This window comes from Diplotaxodon limnothrissa, linkage group LG2, assembly GCF_057381915.1.
Source record: "Diplotaxodon limnothrissa isolate DT_005_m linkage group LG2, D_limnothrissa_male_GT1.1, whole genome shotgun sequence".
In the NCBI taxonomy this organism is placed as follows: Eukaryota; Metazoa; Chordata; class Actinopteri; order Cichliformes; family Cichlidae; genus Diplotaxodon; species Diplotaxodon limnothrissa.
In genome coordinates, this window is record NC_140597.1 from 31,409,582 (window position 1) to 31,433,900 (window position 24,319).

The following is a 24,319-nucleotide window of genomic DNA, read 5'->3' on the forward strand; positions in this document are numbered from 1 at the left end:
AGCCACCTACAAACAACAGGAAGCTAATTAAGCCAAATCAGTCAGCGGTTGCTTATTCAAATATGATAAGGGGATTAGCTGAAATAAAGACTGCTTAAGTGCTGAGAAACAGCTGGTGAGGGGAAAGGTAGTGTATTTAATCTTCCAGACTGATGACTGAGGGAAATTTTGTTAAGGTAGTTGTGCAGCCATCACCATGCTAACGTCAAGACGTTGTGTCTCAGGAGGGTCTCCTGTTGTTCATTAGGCTGGCTCCATCAGTAAAGAGTGCCTGTGTCACTAACTCTTTCCTGTACGGGAACATTGTATGAACAGCATTTCATAGTCAGAGAGTCCACTGTGTTTCTACAGAAGCAGCCACTTTTCCATCCCCACATAAAACATGAAGTTAGTGTACCAAGAAATGTATTGTTTGGGAATAAATGAAACACTGACCTTAATAATGCTGTCTTGAATATTTGGGAACTGTGTGTACTTTCATTTACCAACAAGCAATTCATGAAGCTCCATTCACAAATATCGAGTGTTATTTATGAGATCATAAGAGATATCACTGCACACCGATATTCAACCCCATGGTGAATATTTCACTTCAGCAGATAAACTAATATTTATGAATCTCATAGCCTCTGTACCATCTTTACGCTCCAACTCCAAAAGTCTTGGGTCACCCCTTATTTCTTTATATGTTGCAAGGAAAACTGTAAATTGGTGCAACAATTTATTGAAATGTATGTAAAGATACATGAAACATACAGCATAAAATGCAAAAACTGAGTTTGCACAATTCTAGTGAACTTGAAAGTCAACATTTGGTGTGACCACCTTCATTCTTCACCATAGTGTGAACTCTCTTAGTAGAGTAAATTCTTTAAGTAGTGTTCAGGAATGGTTCTCCAGGCTTCTTGAAGAAATAGCAAAGCTATTATTTGGCTATTAGGTGCCTTTTGCTCCCTTCTGTATCAAGATGATCCGAAAACGATTGCTCAAGAGCAATATAACAAATCTGGTTTATTGGAAGCATAGTATAAAGAAATGAGGGGTGGCTCAAGATTTCTGCACAGTACAATAACGAATGAAGATTGTAGGATTGTTTTTTCAGTGTTAATTTCCTACAGTTTCAAGATGGCAGTGTTTGTCTATGCATGAGGCCACCCCCTCCCCTTTTTGCTTTTTTGGTACTGGTCTTCAAACTATGTGGAGAGCCAATTAGCAGAGTTCAAGCAATATTTCTGCTACTATGATTAAAAAGGATTTTTAGATAAATTTGCACATAAAAAAGTTAGATTTCATCTAAGACAGCAGTCAGAAGGACACTTGATGTGGTGCAAAGAGAGCTGAGAGGCTTTGAAGCAACAGCAGTTCAGCGCTTCTTGATCTAAAGTCCCTCTGTCAGATTGTCCTTAATCTGATCATCATCTGCTGTCAGACTTCTTGACACAGCAAGCTAGAAAGTGGTACTCTGTGCTGACCCAAAACTCAGTCTCACAGTGCTGACTTGATGTCATTTCTTTTAAACAAAAATCCTTGACAACACTTACGCACATTGCATAAGTGTTGTCACTTACAAAGAAGGGATTATAATTAATAAACGGGAAAAACAGGTCGAATAGTTTACACATTATCATTGTATGACTCATAGGTACAGAGCAATGAGGTCACAAAACAGACACAAAAACTGTTTCATAACATATGTGTGTCTCAGTTACGTAAAGGAAAATCTTTCTTCTCTCTAGGTGAAAAAATGACAGTCAGCTCATTTTTCCTGAAGTACTTCTGTATTTATTCAGGTTTTAACTGAGATTTAAAACATTTTAGCACAATTACTAACGTGACATTTCATTTTCGTAGTGATCCAGAAACTTTTGCTTCAGGAAAGTGATAAACAGCGTTATTTGATACACTTTTGAAGAGGATATTAGAATGAAAAGACTTGAAGAAATAGGCCGAGTGATCCATTTACATGGCAGCTTGAGCTTTTTGTGCCACTGAACATTACCCTCTGTCCCCGTCTTCTCTCTGTGCCACTACTATGAAGCCTCTCTCTCAAGTGTCCAAGCAGCATGCCTTTCCTCTTCGGGTTGTCGAACTCAGCAAGAGCTGCAGTATGGTGACTGCAGCTACTCAAGCTTGAAATCTGAGCCCATTATGTCAACAGATGTTACAGACAGAGGGGAGAGCAAGCGTGACAAGAGAAGATATTAAAGTGAGAGCAAAAGGGGGGAGAGATACTGCCATTTATTTTATTTATGTAAGTTTTAAAAAAGGAAACAACCAGTGAGGAACATTTGTCTCATAGCCAATAAAAGAGCAGTAGTGATGCAGAACTCAACCACAGGTCTTCTTCTCCTATTTGCCATCTTACACATCAAGACTGTTTTTTTTCCTCCCTGTATTTCAATTAAGAAAAAAAAAAAAAAAAAAAAAAAAAAAAAAAAAAACTGACAAGAGAGTACACCACAGGGCACTTATCAAAACACACACACACACACACACACACACACACACACACACACACACACACAAAAAAAACCCCCCAAAATAAACAAAAACAAAACCAAAAAAAGGAAAAGAAAAAAACCCCACACACTGGCAATAGCACTTCAGAAAATAAATCAAGACAAAACATTATTTAACAAAAATGTCAATTAACTGACTCACGTGTGAAAACTGAGACCTTTCTGTTGTAAAAAATAGAAAAAAGGGAAAAATCTTCTTATTTCTTTGTTCCTTTTGTTGAAAATTCCTAGACTTTGTGCACTGCTAATACTGATTTCAACAGTCACTTAAACATTTGCCGTCTTATGTCTTACTTCAATCTGAACTGGTGAGCACAAGAACAATGCTCTAAACATGGGGAAAAAGCACAAAACTGTTTAAGTGGCAGAACTTCTCTTCACAGGAGGCGGCGCTCTTGGACAAACAAACATCACAGCAAACAGCATGTCCACAGAGAGGGATTCTCCCACAAAACAGGAAATCACTCAAGTTTTAAAGTTTCCTTTTAAATCTTTGAAAAAGATTGATGGAGCTTTGTGTGCGTCCTCAAACTTTACAACACAGACCAAACACGGGCATATTAACTGGACCCTGGCACAAGTTTTGCCTGCTTTTAACACTTTGACAACAGCAGAAAGTAACAATAGCAGGCAGTTATCTTACAGTGACTGTTGGCCCCAGTCAGAAGTACAACTTTACTGTTATCTTTTAGTTCTGGAAATGTTGGACAGCAAGTGCACCGACTTTACTTTACAACCTCTCATTTGTCACTTTAGACTGGCTCTGTTCCTCCGCTCAACACCCCTCCCTTAAAACACTTTCTCTTCCAATCTAGATCTCATTTTTCCTCTCCATTCCTCTTCTCATAAGAGCTTCAGCAGCAGCTCATAGGTGGCATTGATGATCCCCCAGGAGAGAAGAGAGCGATGGTAGTTGAGGTGGGCTCCTCTGAACAGCATGGCTATACTGCCACCCCTCTCTCTCCACACTGTTAACAGCACCTCTCTGCAAGGATTGAAGGCTCCACCCACCTGAGACTGAGCCCGCGATTTGACGACATTTAACGGGTAGAACATGATGCCAAGGCCTGCCCCCAGCAACCCTCCGCAAACAAAATCATTAACCAAGTTACCTGCCTTGCTAGTAGCTTCTGGGAGCTGCTCTTTAATGGGTCCCCTGAGCCCAAAGAAGAGAACATTGCTAGGGCCATTGCGCAGTAGTATGGGCACGAGGCCACGGTAGCACTCTCTCACACCATACTCTGTCACAAGTGTCCGGAAGGTGTGTGCTGTGTTGTTGAAGCGCCCGTGGTGCCGGTGGTCTTGTAGGAGAGTCTGCACACGCTCAAACGGTGTAAGGATGGCCTCTGCAGTTCCTGCCAAAGCTGCAGCAAAGCTTCTTGTAATCAGCTCTGGCACGCCACTGCTCCCAGCATGGTCTAGTAAGACTCTAGAGAAGTCCTCATACAAGCCAAACATGATGGCTACTGTAGTGCTCTTTTGGAGAAGTGGGGGAAGTAAGCCCCGATAAAGATTCCTCAGTCCATCCCTCTGGAGCTGTCGCACCGCATCGATGGCCAACACGCCATGCAGCTGTTGGCGGAAAAGGACTTTCTGGATCGGAAAGGTCAACAATATATTGGTAAAAGCTGCAAGGGAACCGCAAACATAGTGCTTCCCTTGAGGTCCAAACCTGGCGGTCAGAATGCCAGCAGACAACAGGGAATGGCCTCCTTTTGTCAGGGCTTGGGTCTGAGGTGTCCGCGCTGACTCGGAGTCCATGGTGCTAACAGCCATCAGAGGCCCGGTGCACCACAGCCTTATCCTCAAGCATCACATCAACATACTTCTGTAAATTTATGAAACACATTAAAAAGAAGAAATATCAGCAGGTGGTTTTTTTTATATCTCTTCACCCAAACAAAGATATTAAGTATGACATTATTTGTGAAGTACAAATAAAAAATTTATCTGTGGCTCATATTCTCTAAATGTGGCCTAAAGCTGGCTGAACTTTTCCAACTCAATAACCTGCCTTAGACTTCTACAATTACACTGCAACAACTGCCAACTGATAAGAGTATTACACAACTTAGCAGCCTGATACGTGCATGCTACGTCATGAGGGAAGCAAACCTGTTATGTACAGACTACACCCTTTATTTGCCTTGAGCATTAAATTTAGTTATTTATACAAAACATGCAACGCATACATCTTGTAACATACAATAACAGCAGTACAAATGGATGTTCCCACCAAAATTATAAGAAATTGTCAAAAACATCTTTAGTATATAAAGCAACAGAAAGGAGAAGTGGTGGTAATGGTGCAAGGTCAGGAGAGGTCAAAGGAAATCTACCAAAAGACTCTTGACACAGTTTTAAGTCAGTATTACAACACGAGACGACCACATGGCTGCTTTTGCATGAAATTGCATTGTGACATTGAAAACACCTGCAAGTTTAAAGTAACCAATATTTTTGTGTCTCTGCGCCTCTTTGTTGCAGATTTGCTTCCATGATATTTTAGAAGAAATTACCCAACTTCCCTGCATGAAAAACGGACATTCCATATCCAAGCATACAGATCACTGTTAGAATTGTGACATCTAATCAGAAATACAGTCCAACCATCCCTTTTATTATGCTGCATCTTGCATGTTATTGCATAACTATAACAATCAGTACATTACATTTACTTTGGATATTCGACTGCACCTTCTTGCTTAAAACCTCTACATTTACTTTAAAATAAGTCATAATCTAACACAATAAGGTATTATTGTCGCACTAAATAAATTGTTAGTCATAATCTTATTTTGATCTTGATATTTTGACTCAAATTTGAGCGGAAACAAACCATCTTAACACAACCTAATCTTAGGCGAACACGCCCTCTGTGTACCGTTTCTTTAGGATTCAGTAACGTGTCGCATCAAGATTTTTCCAAGTTTTCCAAGACAAATAGCAAGACCTCTCGAACATAGAAACACTATTACTTGTTTTCTGTATGAATTACTTAGTAAGGACAAACACATCACTGAGGAGTTAGCACGCTTAGCGTAGCAGCCACACATAGAAATGATGGACTGGTTAGCTAGCTAGCTCAACGGTGCTAGTACCTGCACCCCTCGCTTACGTTTACGTTTAAGATAAAATGAGGAAGTGATGAGATATATAGTCACTGCATGCTACGCAAAGACAATTGTCCAACTAGCATGCTAAGTGGCTAGCAAGAAGAGAGTCAAACGGACAAGTGTTGATCCATGTTTGGTTGGAAATATCGTCCGCTGCCACTGAAAGTCAACAGGCAAAATAAGAGTCGCGTAGTTTTGGTAACATGAGGACCTGGCCCACAACTGAACCTTTACCTGCAGTGAAACCAGCCGCTGTCCTATCCCTGGACAGGTAGAGCGCTGCTTTCTGCTGGGTAATTGGGCCACTGCTGTAGGTCGCGTCTGCAGTCCTAACAAACGCAGGTGACAGCAGCGCTTTTCCACGCCTGCGCACTGCTGTCGATCCGAAACCTTATGCATTGGGTAACGGCTGATTCGGAGGTAGTTTTGAGATTTATTTTAGAATTTATTGTATTTAACAGTGCAAACCTCAATAACTTTAGTTGTTTAAATTTTCCTGATTGTTTTTAAAGTACGTCATATCAGAATAGTCGTGTTACAATTGTTCTTATTTTTGTTGTTGTATTTTACCTGATCCGGTAGCCATTCGACGTAGCTGTCGTAAAACGACACAACGCGTCGTGACGTCACTATCGTAAAGCTAGTGAGTGCGTCGGTAAATAGAGATTTATCTTTTACTTGCTTTCGCTTCTCATTATAAGTGTAGTAGTTGTATTGAAATAGAATAGTTGGATAATAGGCGGTGGTCTGATGATCAGTTATTGCAAATATGCCGGCTGAAAACCAAATAGCTGACGCTAGCTAGCTAGCTAATGTGGCTAACTGTAACGTTACATTTGGCTGCTACATTAAAACACGCATGCATATTTTGACATTTTGTCACATCCGGCACCTAAACCCAGAAGTATAGAATGTCAGCCCAAAAGGACTGTGAGTTTTTGGTGAAAAGAGCCCGGGAGCTGGTCTCTGATGATCCCTGTGCTGCCAAAGCCTGGCTCATCACTGCCAGGACCCTTTACCCTGCAGACTTCAACATACAGGTAACGCAAATCATCTCCTCTAGCTGCAAAAGCTGTCAGTAAAAACATCTTCTTACACATCGTGTTTCTGGACCTGTTTTTACAGTATGAAATGTACATCATTGAACGTAATGCAGAAAAGACAGCTTCAGCCGGGCGGCTGCTGTACGACATGTGAGTTACATTTTTAGCGTTAATGTCAAGTTTCCTATCATGAGTCTGACCTCTTACTTAGTTTTGATTTCCCTTTAGGTTCATAAACTTTCCAGATCAGCCCATTGTTTGGCGTGAGATCAGTGTTATTACAGCTGCCCTGCGGAGTGACTCTCAGGATAAGCAGGCACAGTTTCTGAGAGGTGAGAGGGTTTTAACCCTTCATTGCATGCATTAAAAAGTGTGACAATGAACAATGCTTCTTGTGAAAATCTAAAGACTATTTTTTTTTTTTTTCAGGACTTTTTGAGACACTGCCTGGTCGAGTGCAGTGTGAGATGCTGCTGAAAGCCACGGAGCAGTGTTTCAACACTTTGGAGAAGGCAGAGATGCTGCTGTTACTGCTGAAGCGCTTTCCAGAGTCTGTGGTTCAACATGGGGTGTGTAATATTAGTATTTGCATTGTCTTTTGAAAACTATATGTAATGTTAAAAGCTATTAAAGAACCTGATGTGCTGTTAGGTCAATTTAGGAGAGACATTGCTGGAAGCAGAGGCATCAGAGAATTTGGAGACTCCTGTCAACTGCTTCAGGAAGCTTTTTGGTGAGTACATATTGTCTTTGAATCCATTTCATTTCATCTGAAAAAACAAACAACACTTGCTTCATACAGTTTTTTCCTCCTACAGTGTGTGATGTGCTTCCTTTGGTTATAAACAACATGGATATGCGTCTGCCTGCCAGCCTAATGCAGAAATACATGTTGAAAGCAGCAGAATTCTACATTGGTTATGTTACCCGTGGGCCCTCGCCGGATGGACAGATACAAGGTGAAGATACACTGTGGTGAACTTGTTCTTTGCTTTCTATTTTAGGGCTGTCACAGTGGGATCACTTTCACTCTTAAAAATTTCAGTTCTCTAGTGGGCTTTATAGTGAAGCCTTTGAAATATTTATTTTTTCTATTTACTTTGTTTTTCTTGTTTTCTGTTTCAGGCTCTCAAGAAGGTGGGGCTCTGAAGTCACCGAGTGTGTCACGTGCTTCCCAGCGTTACGTGATTGATGGCCTGACAGAAAAATCGTCGGTGGTGGCAGAACCTTGGGAGAAACTGCTGGATATTCTTGCTGTGGTTGGGGCACGATGTGAGTGGCAGGGAGACAAGGGACAGAGGTAATCTATCACTTGGCCTGTCACATTGTTATTTAGCTACTGCTGTTGTTCCTGCACAAAGGTGACATAAAGTGTAGGATACTTTGCTCAGGGATACCTGATTTGTCTGATTTGGACGCTAAGTGGGGTCAGGCCTGGAGAGTTTGCCTGGGAATACCAGGTCCTGTAAGCACATGACCTTTGGGTGGTTGTGGCTCAGGTTGTAGAGAGGGTCATCTACCAACCAGAAGGTCGGTGGATCGACTGAATCGCAAGTTTCTGTCAGAGCGTCCATCAGAGTGCTGGTTGGTGTGTGAATGCTAGAAAGCACTTAGGCATAGGTAAAAGGGCTGTATGAATGTTTGTGCGATTTGATAGAGCACTTTGAGTGCTCGGCCAGAAGGGTGCTTATCAGTCCATTAGTTTAGTAAGTACACTGTGCAAGTGGCATTGTTGAATTTTGTTACTACATTATATGTGATGCAGAATTATAAATGGTACAGGAATACTGTTGCAGTTGTCAATTATGGCTTCTTTTGATTGTGTCTTTTTGGTTTTCTCTCATATGCTTTGTTATGCTGTGAGCTTTTTATGAGGTATTTATGTTTTCTCTGAGAAACTGAATGCTATTTGCTACCTTCTTGTTTTATGTTCATGTGTTGTAAATGTTGGATTGAGTGTTTAAGGACCCCAGGAAGAATGCCTTTTTTAAAATTACATATGAGTTACATTGTGGGTAATAAGTAAAAAAAAAACTTAATTTAATCAAAAGAAAAACAAAAACAAACACATAATAAAACAAATATAATGTGCCCACATGTAAAATGTAAATAATAGATGGTTAAAATGTGGATCGTTCAATGACTTTGAAGGGATTATTTAAAATTAAATTTTTCAAAGGAATGTTTTCATGTGTTTATTTGCACTGTAGGAGTTATATTGAGATGCTGCAGAGAGTGAAGGAGCTGTGTCGCTACCTGCCTGGTCTAGAAGGAGAGACGAGGGCCCGGTGCTGCAGTCAGGTGGTCATCTGCGCTGCACTTGTCCTCTTCCGTAGTGCCTTCTTCTACGTCTCAGCTGTACAGCCTGCACTGTTCCACGGTTAGCTTCTACCTTTGTAGATCTCCATCTTCATTTAATATATCTACGGTAATCTTTTGAGTAAAATGTTACAAATAGGTTTCAGTGTTATTTTTTTCTTTTTAGGAATCAGTGGGTTAAGTTCCGGGCCGTGGATCCTTGTAGAGGATTTGAGCTCAGTGTACAGTGATGTGGAGGTGGAGCGAGGAGCACTGAAACATGCGCATAAGAAACGCAAACTAGCAGATGGAAGAGAGAAGACTATGGTGAGAAAAGTTTAGATATAAGTAAGACACTTTAATTATCCCAGATTGGGAAATTCTTTTGATTATATTTGGATCTGTGTGTCATTATAGAGCTCAGATGATGAGGAAGGTTTGGGGAAAGGCCGTGGTCGACACATTTTAGTAAACAAGAATGACATGACCAACTGGTCAGAGACTTTGGAGAGCTTTCGCACAGCGAGAGAAAGCTGGGACCTTCTTCACTCCCATGATGGTCTGGAAGCTGGTAGGAGATTTTTATGTTCAGTCATGTTGTCACTACATCAAAAGGTTGTTATCAGAACAGCTGAAAATTGTACATTTTAATGTCTCTCAAAGAGTTCAAGAAGATCTGCGCCGCGTGGAAGACAGACAGCTGGCTGTGGTTCCGAATATTCCTCACCGACATGATTATATACCAGGCAAGAGTCGTTTTTAATTTACCTTTTCTGTTTGTGACAAATCATCTGCATCCCTTTTATTTGTTAGCAGCAGCATCTTTAGCTTATTATCTTAGCTTTAGGATCAAAATATACCATCATTTTAATACTGCTTTGAATTAAATAGCCCCGATCAACGTTGGGAAATGCAATTATTGCATAAGAAAGAACAGATTATACAGATGCAGGCACTCACTGACCACTTTGCCTTCAAAAATTCCCTGTGACATGGCATGTTATCCTGCTGGAAACAACCAGAGAAATCAGAAGATGGCTACTGTGGCAATAAAGGGATGGAGATGGTCAGCAAAAGTACTCAGTTAGGCTGTGACTTTTAAATGATCCTCTCTGGGGTTTTTTGAGTTACCATCATCTTCCTATCAGCTCAAAGCCATCTGGACCTTCGCCTCTGACCTACAGATATACCTAATAAAGTGGCTGGAGAGTGTACATTTTAAGTTATATAGAATTTAAAGAATGAGGCAAATGCACGCAATAAAACTGGTTGAAGTTGGCAGATGAAACTGGCTATTTTAATATAATTTAAATACACTTAATCTAACACATTAATCAACATTTGGATATAATATCTTTTCTAAGTTGTCTTTGGTTATATACTGATTATGTGCTAATGTATTATCTCCAGGGACAGTACCGCAAGGCCCTCTCTAGCCTGCACCAGATGGCTGCAGTGCAGCAGCCTCAGCCTGGGCCACAGAGTCCCTCAGGTCAGGCCAGTCTGGAGCACCACAGGGCCTTCATACAGCAGGCATCCTGCCACTACACCCTGGGAGAGTACAGGGTATACACATGCACACAAACACACTCTTAGCGTACATTATTTTGGTTTTGTCAGGAGACATGCATATGCTTATATGCCTTTCTTTTTCATAAATCATGTCAAATGTATTTATACAGTATGTTTTAAAACAAATGTAGCTGAGAGAAGTGATGAACTGAATTTGGGAATGTGCACACAATATTAAGGCAGAAAACTTAAATAAAGAAAATAAAGACAGTAATTGATTGAATATTTCAACTTTTTTATTTTTATTTTATGAAAGCACAGCTGGCAGGAAATATACTTTACTGTAACATTTATTGATTCACATTGAAACTTTTGATTTGTAATTGGTCATATATAATTTATTTGTTTGTTTTTTTTTTACATATATATTTACTTAAAATATGTGATTGTATAATAAAATGTTTTGCAGGCCATGTATGAAAAACAAATCAGTGACACCAACTGGCCTGAAGGTGGCACTACAGTTAAAATGGGTTAAAATGTCCTAGATTAAATTCAGGTGTTTAGAACAACTTGCATCACTTTTATTCAATTTTCTCTAAACCAAGCTGACAGACCTGGTCCATCACAGCTCTGTCATTTAGTCAGTTTTACTATATTAGTATAAGTTTCTTAGCCTAACAACATGTCCTTTGTCCAGTCAAATTGTGTGTAATAGTTTTGTATGGTGCTGTTTCTTTTGACAGATGGCCTGTGAGAAACTGCTTGAAGTTGTCAGTGGCCTACTACCCCCAAACCAGGAAGCACCAAAGACCCCAGAGGATCCGGTTAGAGTCAAGACCAAAACGAGGAAAGGTAAAAGTTTCCTGAATCTACTCACTGATTCTGTTCATGAACAGTTTTGATTTTTTTTTTTTTTCGCTAATCTGAGATATGACTACGTTTGTGGCGTCTTCATACAGAGTCTGTATGAAGACGTCTGTATTTATATGTTGCTTTGAGTACTGTTAACATTCCCTGTTCTTTGGTTTTAACCAGGTAATGACTTGCGATTACTTCCATGCACCAGCAAATCTGTGCTGCCGTTCTGTCTCCAGCTGATGCTTGCCTGCTTTAAGGTACATAGACAGGATACATCTGTGGAAATAAGTGGGTGCAAGGGCTTGGATACGTTTTCTTATGCAGACTTTGAGGAGACATGCTCCGTGCTGTAAGGCTTAATGAGACTGTGACAATCTTTGTTTCCTTTTTTCCCCCTTTTTTGGCCAATCAGCTACGTGCCTTCACCGACAGTCGTGACGACCTGTCCCTTGGTCACGTGGTGGTGCTCCTGCAGTACGACTGGCCACAGGGCGAGATGCTGTTTTTAAAGGCAGTGGACAAAATCTGCCAACAAGGCAGCTTCCAGTATGAGAATTTCTTCAACTATGTCACCAGTATCCTTTTTGCCTTGATTTCTTGCCTTTATTTTGGTGTAAATAAACAGTTCTCTTTGTGATTCCTTTATGTGTTGGATGTTGGTTTCCTTAAACTCATGGTTTTTCTCAGACATTGACATGCTGGAAGAGTTTGCATACCTGCGTACTCCAGAAGGAGGTAGAATTCAGCTGGAGCTGCTGCCCAATCAGGGAATGCTGATCAAGTAAGCAACCTCCTTCCCATTATGAGCGTTTCTTTAGTTGGCATCGTGACTGCACTCTCCCTTTCTGTTGGTGTGCTTTTAAAAGAGGACAGTGCTACTGACTGATCTACATAGACAAGGCCTGTGGGAAAAATTGACCTTTTAAACTGAAAAAGCTGTAAATGGAGTGGGCGTTTATAAAGAGAAGGAGTTCATGGTTTAAGTGAAGAAAGAAAAAACTGTTTTCTGACTCCTTCGTTCATTACTGTAGAAGTTCAGACGTTTGAATGCACCCTCACTGACAGTTGTTGAATGTTGCTGTCCCTCAGGAACCCTAGCCCTGCCCTGGGGATGGAGTTAAATACTCTCCTGCTACAAGGGGTGCAGACGATGGACAGGTACCCCAGGCCCCTCCTCCCACAGTCCCCATCCCGCCCCTACCACCCCACCAGTCACCCTTCCTTCATCCCCAGCTTCAAGGCTTGTCATCCCCCAGTTTTAATTTGGGCCTGTCATTTTACATCAAGAGTTAGTCGTTCTTTGATTTCTGTCGGCGTTTGTTTATTTGAGCCATTATTCGCCTTTCTGTGGTCATCACTGTTGTTGTTACAGAAGACGATGTTGGTGTTTTTGTATAGTGAATTTAGTTATTTTGCCTTGTCATAACTCTTGATCTCATTTCATGTGTGGACATGTTTCATGTGGTTTTGATTATTATTATAATGGAATGTTTTATTTTATGTTTTATTTGAAAAGACTGAAAATGCTGTTTGTCTGATTTATGTGTGTGTGTAAGGAAAATGTAACCTGAAGTATTTATGAGTTATTTTTATTGCATAGGTTATATAATCTAAGCCTCTGTTTATTTTAAGGTATCTCATAAAACCCTATTTCTGACCATGTCTATGTTTGCATTTATTTTTAAAAAAAAAGTATTTTTCCTCTTCCAGACACCACACAGTGACTCGAGGAATCACCAAAGGAGTGAAGGAGGATTTCCGTCTGGCCATGGAGAGGCAGGTGTCGCGTTGTGGGGAAAACTTGCTTGCTGTGCTTCACCGTTTCTGCATTAATGAGAAAATAATCATCATCCAGTCGCTTCCCTGACACCTGGACTTTAGCTTGTGAGGTTTCAGGCACAATTTAAATGCAAGTGGACTGACTTAATGACCAAGAAAGCTGATTCTCTGCAGACACATTTCCAGCTCTCTTGTCTTTCTCAGCCAGCACTGAACTCTTAACATGCAGGCTTATTCTTTACCTTCATAGTGAACTTCTCTTTTTAGAGTGTTAGCAACAATACTGATAGACAACTGCTTTCATTTTCACATTACAGTATGTGTATTTTTTCTTCATCAGTGGTACAAAGTTGAGATGGTAACATAAATAACCACCACATTTCATATTGTGATGTCTTGCCGGAGTCAGTAATGACAGAAAACTTAAAGTGCATTTTTGATACTTTTTGTTAGGTAATGTTTTTGCTACAATCTTGAATCAAATTGTTAGTTTGTATGGATGTTTCCATTAAATGTTACTTGAATGGTTTAAACAAGTTTATGTGTTATTTCATAATTTATACATTGCAATCATATCAGATGGTCATTAAATGCTAATTAAACAAATGAGATAAATTAACCCTAAAAGGTGCCCGGTCTTTAAAGGTGCAGGGTAGCTATGACGTATTTCCAGTGTATCCAAATACTTCTGTAGCCCTTTTTTTACCCCTTTAATCTGTGTCCCTCTTCAAGTCTTTCCTCTGCCCAATGCTCCTGTACTTGTGTGACTGGAGCATTGGGCAGGTCAGTCTGTAGGGCAGCTCTGAGGTTAGCCCAGAATAACCTTTGTTTTGCCCTGTCTTGAGGCCACTCCAGATATGTGTGGCGGTTCATCATGGACTTCAGCTGGTAGTACTTGGATGGGATTAGGTATTGAGGCAGAGGCTCAAGCAGTACCAGCACAATGCTGTCTGAGCCCAGAGTGAGACGTTGGTGGGTGGCGAAGTAGAGCTCGTAATGACACCACTCGCTCTTGACAAAGTGAGCAGAGAGGACAAACACAGAGCGCCTGCATTTCTCCACACAGCTGATGATGTTCTCAATGATCGTCTTTCCCGGCACAAAATGTTTCTCGTGATGACAGATTCTAAGCCCTCCTGCGGGGCCTTCGAGGTTGGGAAGAAGGGAATTGCGCACCCAGTCAACATCGTGCTGGCTATAAGACACAAACGCGTGGAACTCCAGACCCACCAGATCCTCGGGCCGAGCTTGTTGCAGTCTTGCACGATGTTTGGCTCTTGTCCACTGCCAGATCATGCCCATGTACCAGGGAACATCCAAACAGTGACACAGAATCACAATGGAAATAATCAGTGTCCCTGCTGGAACCAAAATTGCAACCACTAGAAGGCCAATGCTGCAGGAGACCTCTGGGATCGAGATGTCTCTTAAAGTTGAGTTTCTAACGTCCTCGGGGTATGTGCAGTAATAGCCCTGTGGCCAATTCAGCAGCTCAATACCTGATTGGTTGTTGTTGTTCTTTTCAGAATTGGTAGCGAGCTTTATGAAACCTCTGAGAGTGCAGGTACAGGTGAAGGGGTTAAAACTGACATCTAGGATATGCAGTTCGGGACAGCTTTCCAATATGTTCACAGATGGGGCATGGAGAGAATTTGACCTGAGCAGAAGCTTGTGGAGTGTGGGGAAAGTGCCACAACCTGGCAGGTCCCGCAGCCGGTTAGCATTTAGATTCAGAGTTGAAAGGTTTCTCAGTTTAAAGATGGATTGCGGAACCACCGAAATCTGGTTGTTCTGGAGGTCCAGTATCTGTGTCCCATTTGGTAGACATTGAAAAACTGACTCAGTCAAACTATTAGAAGACAGATTTATATTGGTGATGCTTGCTGGCCAGATGCACTGTGATGACTGGTCATACCCTATGGAGTTGACGCTGAGGTCCAGATGTTGCAGGGACGACATATATCGAAAACGTTGGCTCAGTAACTCAAGTTTTTTAAGACTGTTGCCTACCAGAGTCAAGTTCTTCAGGTTACGCAGGTTCTGACATTCAACTACGTTTTTACCCACCGCACTTGAGAAGATGGAATCAGACATAGCACCAAAGGAAAAATCCAGCTGGCGTATTGGACTCTGTGACTTGGGACAGGTCATGTGTATCATTGGTGCGTCAGTAATCGCAACACTCTCCACTGGCATGCTGATGAAAAAGTTGTATAAAGCCTCCTGTGAGAATTGGAAACTTGTTACCACTGCCTGGCTGGCTGTGAAAGAAATCACCTGTGATGTTTTGATCACTTCAGTTGTGTAGTGAGGAGGATTCTTTACATTCATTTCAGAAACACGAACATGTTTCAAAGTTGTATTTAGAGCCACATTTACATATTCAGTTAAGTCTTGCCATTTAATTGTTATGTTGGTGAGATAAAAACTCGTTGTGTGGATTTTCACCGTCTCTCTTAGCTGCTTACTTAGGTCTTTGTAGCCATTTATCATATTCATCATCTCCACTTCAGCAAACAGAGACAGAGCATCAGCAGTCAGATTACGGTCAATTTTTGGATTATGTCCAAAGGCTATCTGCAGCCTTTGAGCATGAACATCCTCCAGGCTGCCTGCTTCATAATAAAGTCCATCCTCTAGTAATAACGTCAATGTACGTAGTTTCACTTTAGCAATGTTCTTGAAGTCACCCACGCTGATGTTTTTTGCTCCAACTGTTAATCTTTCCAGTTTTACAAGAGAGCTGAACTCACTCCCCAATGTCATGGTAAGAAATCTGTTAAAGGCCAAGTTTAGCACCAGGAGGTTCACTGTGTGTAGCAGGTATTGTTGACCTGAGAGATTCTTGAGATTGTTATGCGACAGGTCCAGATGTTCCAGGAGAGGCGTGTCAAGAAAAGTCTGTGGATCGATCTCCTCCAAATTATTCCATGACACATTCAGGAACCTGAGGTGAGTGGTTTTTTGAAAGTCTCCATTGTGAAGCTGACGTATGTAGTTGCGAGAGAGGTCTAAAAACTCAGTCGTCTGTGGCAGGTCAGTTGGGACAGAGGAGAGGTTTTGGGATGATCGGTCTACAAAGTTGTCAGGTGATGAAGTGCTCTTCTGAAGTCCCACCAACACGGCTGCTGTCCAGAGTACGGCTGCTGTGACCCTCATTGTAGCTTGTATAAGAAAATATAGCCATTAAACGGGTAGCATTTGTCTGTGTGTCATTCTGTCTGTAAATATATAATAGCTTAAAATGATTTGAATAAATTCTGATAAATGTTTGTAATGTTAAAAAGTGGAGTCATGTTAACAATACATTATAATTTGGTTACATATACCAGGGTTATCAAGGTCAACTTAATAATAATTAACAATATTGATCAAAAATTTAAAAAAAAGGAGATTCTAAATATCACGTTACCGTGGATGTCTGACACTGAAGAAGAAGTCAGAAGATATGTTTAAAATTCTACTGCTTTTGTTCGTATTGCCAACATTTAGGGGAAGATACTGATGTTGTGGGATTTTAACGATCACATTATAGTTTGCATCCAAATTTCATTGCAAATTTGACCTCTGATCTCACATTTACATTTCACATCTGCCTTTCTTTTCAAGAGTTTTGGAGTCAATACAGCATTGGCTCCAAAATGCATATAATAATAATGCTCGGAGTCAAGTTCGTGACATATATAATGTAGTATAATGTCATATAATATGATTAAGTGATTTGTGTCCAGTCAATTGCAAATAACTAACTTTAAATTTTAATAAACAACAAAAATAAATGCCACACATGTACTGCACCTACATGAATACAAATAAGAAAAAATAATTATACTCAAAAAAATGTCAGGTATATTAAAATGGGTTTCAAACTAAACAAATATATACAAAACACAATATTATATCCTTAAAAGTAAGAAACTACCCAGAGCGTGAGCTGCCTTAGTGGAGGTTTGCACTCTTGGAGTAGTTTTTGTTTAAAATAAATGCTGTCTACCTTTTTGTTGGCTACAATTCTCAGAAACTGCTGGGGAGAAGTAAGGATTTGACTTAACGATCACTTTATAGGAAGCAGTGTGTAACAGTATCCTTTCTAAACTTGTTTAAATAAGACAGGATTGATAAAAGCACAAATCAGGTTTTTATCATCTGAGTGATAACAAAAATCTGGTATTTGGAAATCATCATCATGTGTCTGTCATGAATAAATAAATGTGTAAAATTAAATAAATGGTTCTAGTAGCTCATCGGTCAGATGTCATGCAAATATAAAACAAAGTTTTTGTTAATTGACAGATGTCCCTTTTTCAGAATTGTCTGTAGTAGATAATGAAAAAATAAGAACTTTTCTCCCATTTATTTGTTGATCTATCAGTTAATGACTCTGGTGTAGTATGAAGTACCATGGTGGAGGTCTTTATACAGCTGACATTTCACAGAGCCACCCAGTGTGATGGATTGGTGTCTTTACTGGGTCGATTCTGCCCAGAATTTGATTTTATTTATTTCAATCTAAATCTTAAAATAAAGAAAACCCAAAACCACATTCACATTAATTCAAAGGAAAACACAATTTTATTCAAAGATGGTTAAGAGTCCACTAACCTGTGTTGCCGTCTGATGGTCACATTTTGAAGTCTCAAGTACCAAAAATATCAGAGTCACAATGGTTCAAAATCTCTATATGGGAAAAGAAATGGAAATCAGTCAAACAAAACTGACTGATAGAGGAACATGTAGCAGCAAATGAAGTCTGGCTCAAATGTGACCAAAAGGCAAGCATCAGCACTGAGTCAACAGTTGCTAATTTTAGTTTCTAAGTAACAGTAAAAAAAACATGAAGTTGAGCAGAAACAGGCACAGAAATAAAAATAAGTTCCCAGGCTCTTCATCCTCTTTTACCTTCCCTTTTTATGCAACAGTGCATTTTATGGAGAGAAACTTATACAATAATGTATATTAAAAAATGGAGATAAAGTCCAGAAATTGGATTCAGTGTATATTATTGCCTTGAGGAGGGTTTTGCTCCTGGTCTCTAGACACATTTTTGTTTGTTTGTTTGGTTTTTAACACATTTTTTTTTGTGATGGGGAAGCTATGTGTGTGTGCAGACAGATAAACAGACACACACTCGCATTAACCCAGTTCCGAGCAATGTTTTTACTCTGGCAGTGCCAATCTTGCCTTGGGTCAGCGACTGCTACGCAAAAAGCAATAGGAGCTCAATTGAATATCATCTTATAAGCCAGTGTCACTAATCTCACCTGGAACAGTTTGATCAAATTCTAAAAGAACACTGCTGATTCGGTTATAGCAGCTTCTGGCTATAAGATAACAGAAAACTGGCTGTCTTTGTACAGCAAATGTAGTTATTTTGTCTTTTCATAACACTTGATTTCATTTGATATGTGAACATGTTTCATGTGGGTTTCATTATCATGATGCCATATTTTTCTTTTTTTAATTTGAAAACATCACGTTTTGCTAATTATGTGTGTGTATAAGGAAAATGGATCCTGCAGTATTTCTGACTTACTTTTATTGCATGGGCCATATAAATTTAAGCCTCTGTTTATTTTAAGCCAGCTCATAAAACCAGATTTCTGCTCATGTCTGTTTTCATTTATTACATGTATTTTTTTTTTTTTATCCTTTTCCTCCTCCAGAGAACACACAGTGACTTGATGAATTACCAAGACTCAAGAAGGATTTCTGTTTCTGTGAGAGTGACTCATTATGCAAATGTCCTGTTTATCAGACCCGTTGCCCTGACTTCACACCTGATGAAGACCATGGAGAGTGTTATGTATTTAGTAAAATCAGTTTATAGTTTGTGGTACTACTTTCTGTTACAAAGTAGAGAACACAAAGTGTGGTGTATGTGCGCATTGATATGCCTGCGCCTTTCCTTAGACTGGTTATTAAAGTAAATTACTACAACTAAAGAAGGCGTCGTTACTTACCAGTTAAGTTATAAGAGAGAATATAACAGACTGGCGACGAGGATTAAAACGGATCCCTGATGTGCATTGGACGACAGAGAGGGGGAAATCCTTGCCAAAAAGACACGAAAAAGGTTAGGGCCAAAACAACTAACCCTCCGTGTGGATGCTAGCTCACCTGCCTGGCTAAAGAGAGGACGTGAGTAACATCAATTCTTTTAAGTGAAGGACGCTTATAAAAATACCGAGAAAATGTCAGGAGGCGTTGGACAAATGGACGTTTTTGATAATGGCACAGAGGATTGGACAACATATGTAGAGAGAGTTGAACAGTATTGTCGGGCTAACAAAGTAGAGGATGAGAGGAAAGTTGCTGTGTTACTGAGTGTGATGGGAGCGAAAACATACAACTTGTTGCGCAGCCTCATCACACCGACCAAACCAGCTGACAAAAGTTTCAAGGAGATCACAGAAGTGCTCCAAAAACATTTCCAACCGAAGCCACTGGTTATAGCCGAACGTTTCCGATTTCATAAACGAAATCAATTAAAGAATGGATTTGGCATGCCTGGAACTGTACACAATGCAAGAGAAAGATAATGATGCAATATGGCTCACACCTAAAATACAAGGGATTGAGTTACAGATGGAACTGGACACTGGGTGTGCTCTCTCACTGATTTCATATGAAGATTACAGAAACAAATTCCCAATCTGAAACTGAAGCACACCTCAGTGAAACTGAAAACGTACACAGGTGAAAGAATAACTCCTCTGGGAAAACTAAAAGTGAAAGTGGAATATGAGAAAAAGAAATGCAACCTGGAACTTTATGTTCTGAAAAATGGAGGTGTGCCATTATTTGGGCGTGACTGGTTGAAACACATCCACCTCAACTGGAAAGAAATAAAGTCAATGAGACTAGAACGAGGCCTGAGTGCAAATTCTGTAGATGAAAGACTGAAACAGATCCTTAATAACCATGCCCAGGTGTTCAAAGATGGAATCGGCACCCTGAAAAATATTAAAGCACAGATCATACTAGAGGACAATGCAAAACCAAGATTCCACAAGGCACGCCCTGTACCTTATGCTTTACGCCCTAAAGTTGAAGCAGAGCTCCAACGCTTGGAAGAGCAAGGAATACTTACCAAGGTGGAATGGTCAGATTGGGCTACACCAATAGTATCAGTAAGCAAGAAAGCAAGTGACAGTGTGCGGATCTGTGGTGATTTTAAGGTTTCAGTGAACCCAGTTCTCCGCATAGATCAGTACCCACTTCCACGGATAGAAGACATATTCACAGCAGTAGCAGGTGGCAAACACTTTTCAAAAATTGACCTTGCCCAGGCTTATCTCCAGATGGAAGTAGAAGAGACATCCAGGAAATATCTGGTAATAAACACTCACAAAGGCCTATATCAGTACAACAGACTGGTATTTGGTATCGCCAGTGCCCCAGCAGTATGGCAACGTGCCATGGATCAGGTCCTACAAGGCATTCCAGGAACACAGTGTTTTCTGGATGACATAATCGTCACTGGTGTTGATGAGGAGACTCATCTGGCTAACCTAACAGCAGTCCTGGCCAGGCTAGAAAAATATGGACTGAGAGCAAACAAAAACAAATGAAAGTTCTTTAAGGATGCCATTGAGTATTGTGGACACAAGATCGACAGACATGGGCTCCACAAAACCAAGGACAAAGTTGAAGCAGTCCTGAAGGCACCAGAACCTAAAAATGTGAGTCAGCTACGCTCTTTCTTGGGCTTAGTTAATTATTACCACAAGTTTCTACCAAACCTTTCAACAGTCCTTCAAGCGGTCAATGAAAGCCAGTCGCACAGAGGGGAAGCCGCTACAACAGAAAATAGACAATTTCTTACTGGCTTACAGGAACGCCACTCATGCAACAACTGGACACACACCTGCAATGCTCTTCATGGGACGGAATCTGAGATCACGTCTAGATTTGCTGAAACCAGACATTCGCAAGGATGTCCAAGATAAACAGTCTTCCATGGTGGAAGCAACAAGAAACAAAACTAGATTCTTCAATGTTGGACAAAAAGTTCTCGCCAGGGACTACAGAGACCCAAGTCAGAAATGGCAGCCTGGCACGATTCTGTCACGGACCGGACCACTGACATACACTGTAAATGTTGGAGCCAACTTAGTCTGGCGTAGACATGTTGATCAGATTGTAGATGCGGAAAGTCACATGGTTCCACAGCAACCTGAGAGCACATCTACACCTCAAGATTCAGAAGAGTTTGCCCTCGCTTCACCACCTGAGGTTCAGGATTTACGTAAAACTACCCATGCTCAAACACCTGAACTTCCCACACAGAGCACTATGGAGTCTGACCAAACAGGCAGACGGTACCCTGAGAGAAATCGCAGAGCACCTCAGAGACTGAACTTATAGGTTTCAAGTTAATTTTGTAGGAAAGCAGTTCAAATGTTTAAGAGGAAACAACCTACCTCCATGTTGTAAATCACTGAGTAGGTGTCATATTTCAGTTCAAGTTAAATTATTGGTTTACAGCATTTATCTGAAAATATTTTGATTGTTTGGTACCTATTGTGTTCATCAAAGTTGGATGGGAGGAACTGTTATGTATTTAGTAAAATCAGTTTATAGTTTGTGGTACTACTTTCTGTTACAAAGTAGAGAACACAAAGTGTGGTGTATGTGCGCATTGATATGCCTGCGCCTTTCCTTAGACTGGTTATTAAAGTAAATTACTACAACTAAAGAAGGCGTCGTTACTTACCAGTTAAGTTATAAGAGAGAATATAACAGAGAGTATCATTCTACACCACCTTTGCCCACTAGTCGGGAGAGATCTAGACTCGCTGCAGTTTACCTACCAGCTGAACATCGGGGCGGATGACGCTGTCACGTACCTGCTGCATCGGGCCTTCTCTCATCTGGAGAGCACCAGGTGCACACTGAGTCATGTTTTTTGATTTCTCCAGTGCCTTCAATACAATCCAACCCTCAGTGCTAAGGGAGAAGATGCAGGGAGCTGGAGTGGACCATCAGCTGTCCTCATGGATTATTGACTATCTCACCAGTAGACCCCAGTATGTGAGGCTGCGGGACTGTGTTTCTGAGGTGGTAGTCTGTAGCACGGGGGCCCCACAAGGAACAGTACTCGCCCCTTTTCGCTTCACCCTGTACACTGCGGACTACAGTTATAACACGGACACTTGCCATCTCCAGAAGTTGTCAGATGACACCGCCATTGTGGGTCAGGTGTCGGAGGGAAATACAGTGGGGTCGTCAATGACTTCGTCAACTGGTGCGAACAGAACAGATCTTTGCATCAATGCCAGCAAGACAAAGGAGCTGGTGATTGACTTCAGCAAGAAGCCACCCCCTATTACACCAGTGAACATCCAGGAATTGGACATTGAAACGGTGGAGGAGTACAAATACCTGGGTGTTCACCTCAACTACAAACTGGACTGGTCCACAAACACAAATGCACTTTACAAAAAGGGTTTAAGTCGTCTCCACCTGCTACGGCGGGTGAGATCCTTCAGGGTGAACAGGACACTCATGAGGACATTTTCCGACACTGTGGTGGTGTCTGCTATTTTCTATGCTGTGGTCTGCATGAGTGGTGGAATGGCAGAGAGGGACAGGGGGAAACTCAACAAACTAGTCAGGAGGGCCAGCTCTGTCCTGGACTGTCCACTGAAGTCCATCGAGCAGGTTGGGGAGGAGAGGATGTTGTCTAAGCTAATATCCATCATGGACAACACCTCCCACCCCCTGCATGAAACTGTATGAGCACTGAGCAGCTCATTCAGCAGTCGAGTTTTACACCCACAGTGTAGGAAGGAGCGCTACCGCAAGTCATTCTTACCAGCAGCTGTCAGACTCTATAATGCAGCTTAACATTCTTTTGGTCATCTTACTCACCAGCTTGTTTGTTTACCACCTTGTGTCTTCCTTTTATATTTTATTGTCCTTTGCTGTAAGAGTTCTGTAACACCGAAATTTCTCATCCGTGGGATAATAAAGGTTTATTCTATTCTATTCACACCCCGTTCTCTGTTTACCATCGGGGAAGGGGGTGTACGGAGGAATTGGCCATCTGATTGGGGTCTGGATGTGGGGCCTCCCTGCTGCTGGGGGCGGGGGCGGCCTGCTTGTCTCCACCCCAGGGAACAGGGTATCATCTCCTGGGTCTAGGTACCATCACCTCTCTGAGGGTGAAGGTGCCTGGACCTAGGGTATAGAGTATGTTTAGGGATTGTGAGTGTGTGTACAGTGTCCATTTATGTTTGTCTCCACGTTTGGCGAGTGACAAGTATTTGTATATGTGCGCATGAGAGTGGGAATGTACACTTGTGTCTGTGTGTGCCTGTTTGTCTGTGTCTATATGTCAGGTCAAGTCTTAGACTCCACCTCTCTGGGAACATCTCAGGCCCTCCCAGGTGTGGGGGCCTATCTCCCCCACCACACTATCTGTCGTTGGCTGATGCCCTCAGACATTGGTGCATTGGTGGTTCTGGGTGTCTGGGGCCGGGCGCTCAGGTATGTACCGGCTCACTCCCGGTGGCTACCTAGCGTGTAAACCAACTGATTACATTTTAACATTCTACTAGAGTTTATTCATTCATTCAAGTGTTAAAGTCTAATGTGAACTTCAAAGAAAGTTTCAATGACGCTGGCCAGCAGCAATTGACAGTAGCGTTGAGCAACTGAAAAGTTAAGGATATCCTCAACAACTTACCTTGGTACCAGAAAAGAGTCATTTTTGTTGCATCTTTGTGCTGCCATCCTGCCCTGGTTAATATATCATGATGACCATGCTATCTTACCATTTTTGACAACAAAAGTTTCTCATTCAACTTGAGGGGTTTTTTTTGTCAGAAGATGCATGATTCTTCATGACTCTTCCATGGCAGCTGATATTTCACACACATGGTCTGGAACTGATTAGTTTCAAATTCACTGCACAGCAGGAACTGCAAAATGACACTGACCCTGATAATAACTCTTTCTTCAACATTAAAATCTGTTTTTATTACTCCCTGGACGACCAGTTTAATAGCACCATCACACAAGATAAATTTTCAATACTTCACAGTTTTACACTTTAATAACAACAGAAGCCTGTAGGCCAACTTTCACAACATCAAACATTACCCCAGTCACTTTGCACATATTTTAATACAATAGCTATATCATTTGAAATGTGTCACAACTGAAATTTTTATATGAAAAAAGAAAA

General features: G+C 41.1%; 3 protein-coding genes across 3 annotated transcripts; 1 reads left to right on the forward strand and 2 right to left on the reverse strand.

Moving 5' to 3' along the window:
• Positions 1 to 2,732: 2,732 nt before the first annotated feature.
• On the reverse strand, positions 2,733 to 5,970 carry slc25a51b (solute carrier family 25 member 51b). Its single transcript, XM_085370970.1, has 2 exons — positions 5,870 to 5,970; positions 2,733 to 4,347 (listed from the first exon to the last, which is right to left on the reverse strand). The coding sequence occupies exon 2, from the start codon at positions 4,293 to 4,295 to the stop codon at positions 3,363 to 3,365; it is 933 nt and encodes a 310-aa protein (XP_085227096.1). The 5' UTR covers positions 4,296 to 4,347; positions 5,870 to 5,970; the 3' UTR covers positions 2,733 to 3,362.
• A 311-nt stretch (positions 5,971 to 6,281) lies between these two features.
• Positions 6,282 to 13,525, forward strand: ints10 (integrator complex subunit 10). Its single transcript, XM_085370981.1, has 17 exons — positions 6,282 to 6,675; positions 6,761 to 6,828; positions 6,907 to 7,010; positions 7,108 to 7,247; positions 7,330 to 7,411; positions 7,497 to 7,637; positions 7,804 to 7,978; positions 8,889 to 9,058; positions 9,164 to 9,303; positions 9,394 to 9,547; positions 9,640 to 9,722; positions 10,387 to 10,542; positions 11,235 to 11,343; positions 11,527 to 11,606; positions 11,762 to 11,924; positions 12,037 to 12,130; positions 13,060 to 13,525. Exons 1-17 carry the CDS (start codon positions 6,547 to 6,549, stop codon positions 13,214 to 13,216), a joined length of 2,145 nt encoding a protein of 714 aa, XP_085227107.1. The 5' UTR covers positions 6,282 to 6,546; the 3' UTR covers positions 13,217 to 13,525.
• A 305-nt stretch (positions 13,526 to 13,830) lies between these two features.
• LOC146638754 (toll-like receptor 1) lies at positions 13,831 to 16,287 on the reverse strand. The gene has a single exon (XM_085370992.1). The coding sequence runs from the start codon at positions 16,285 to 16,287 to the stop codon at positions 13,831 to 13,833; it is 2,457 nt and encodes an 818-aa protein (XP_085227118.1).
• Between the last annotated feature and the right edge of the window lie 8,032 nt (positions 16,288 to 24,319).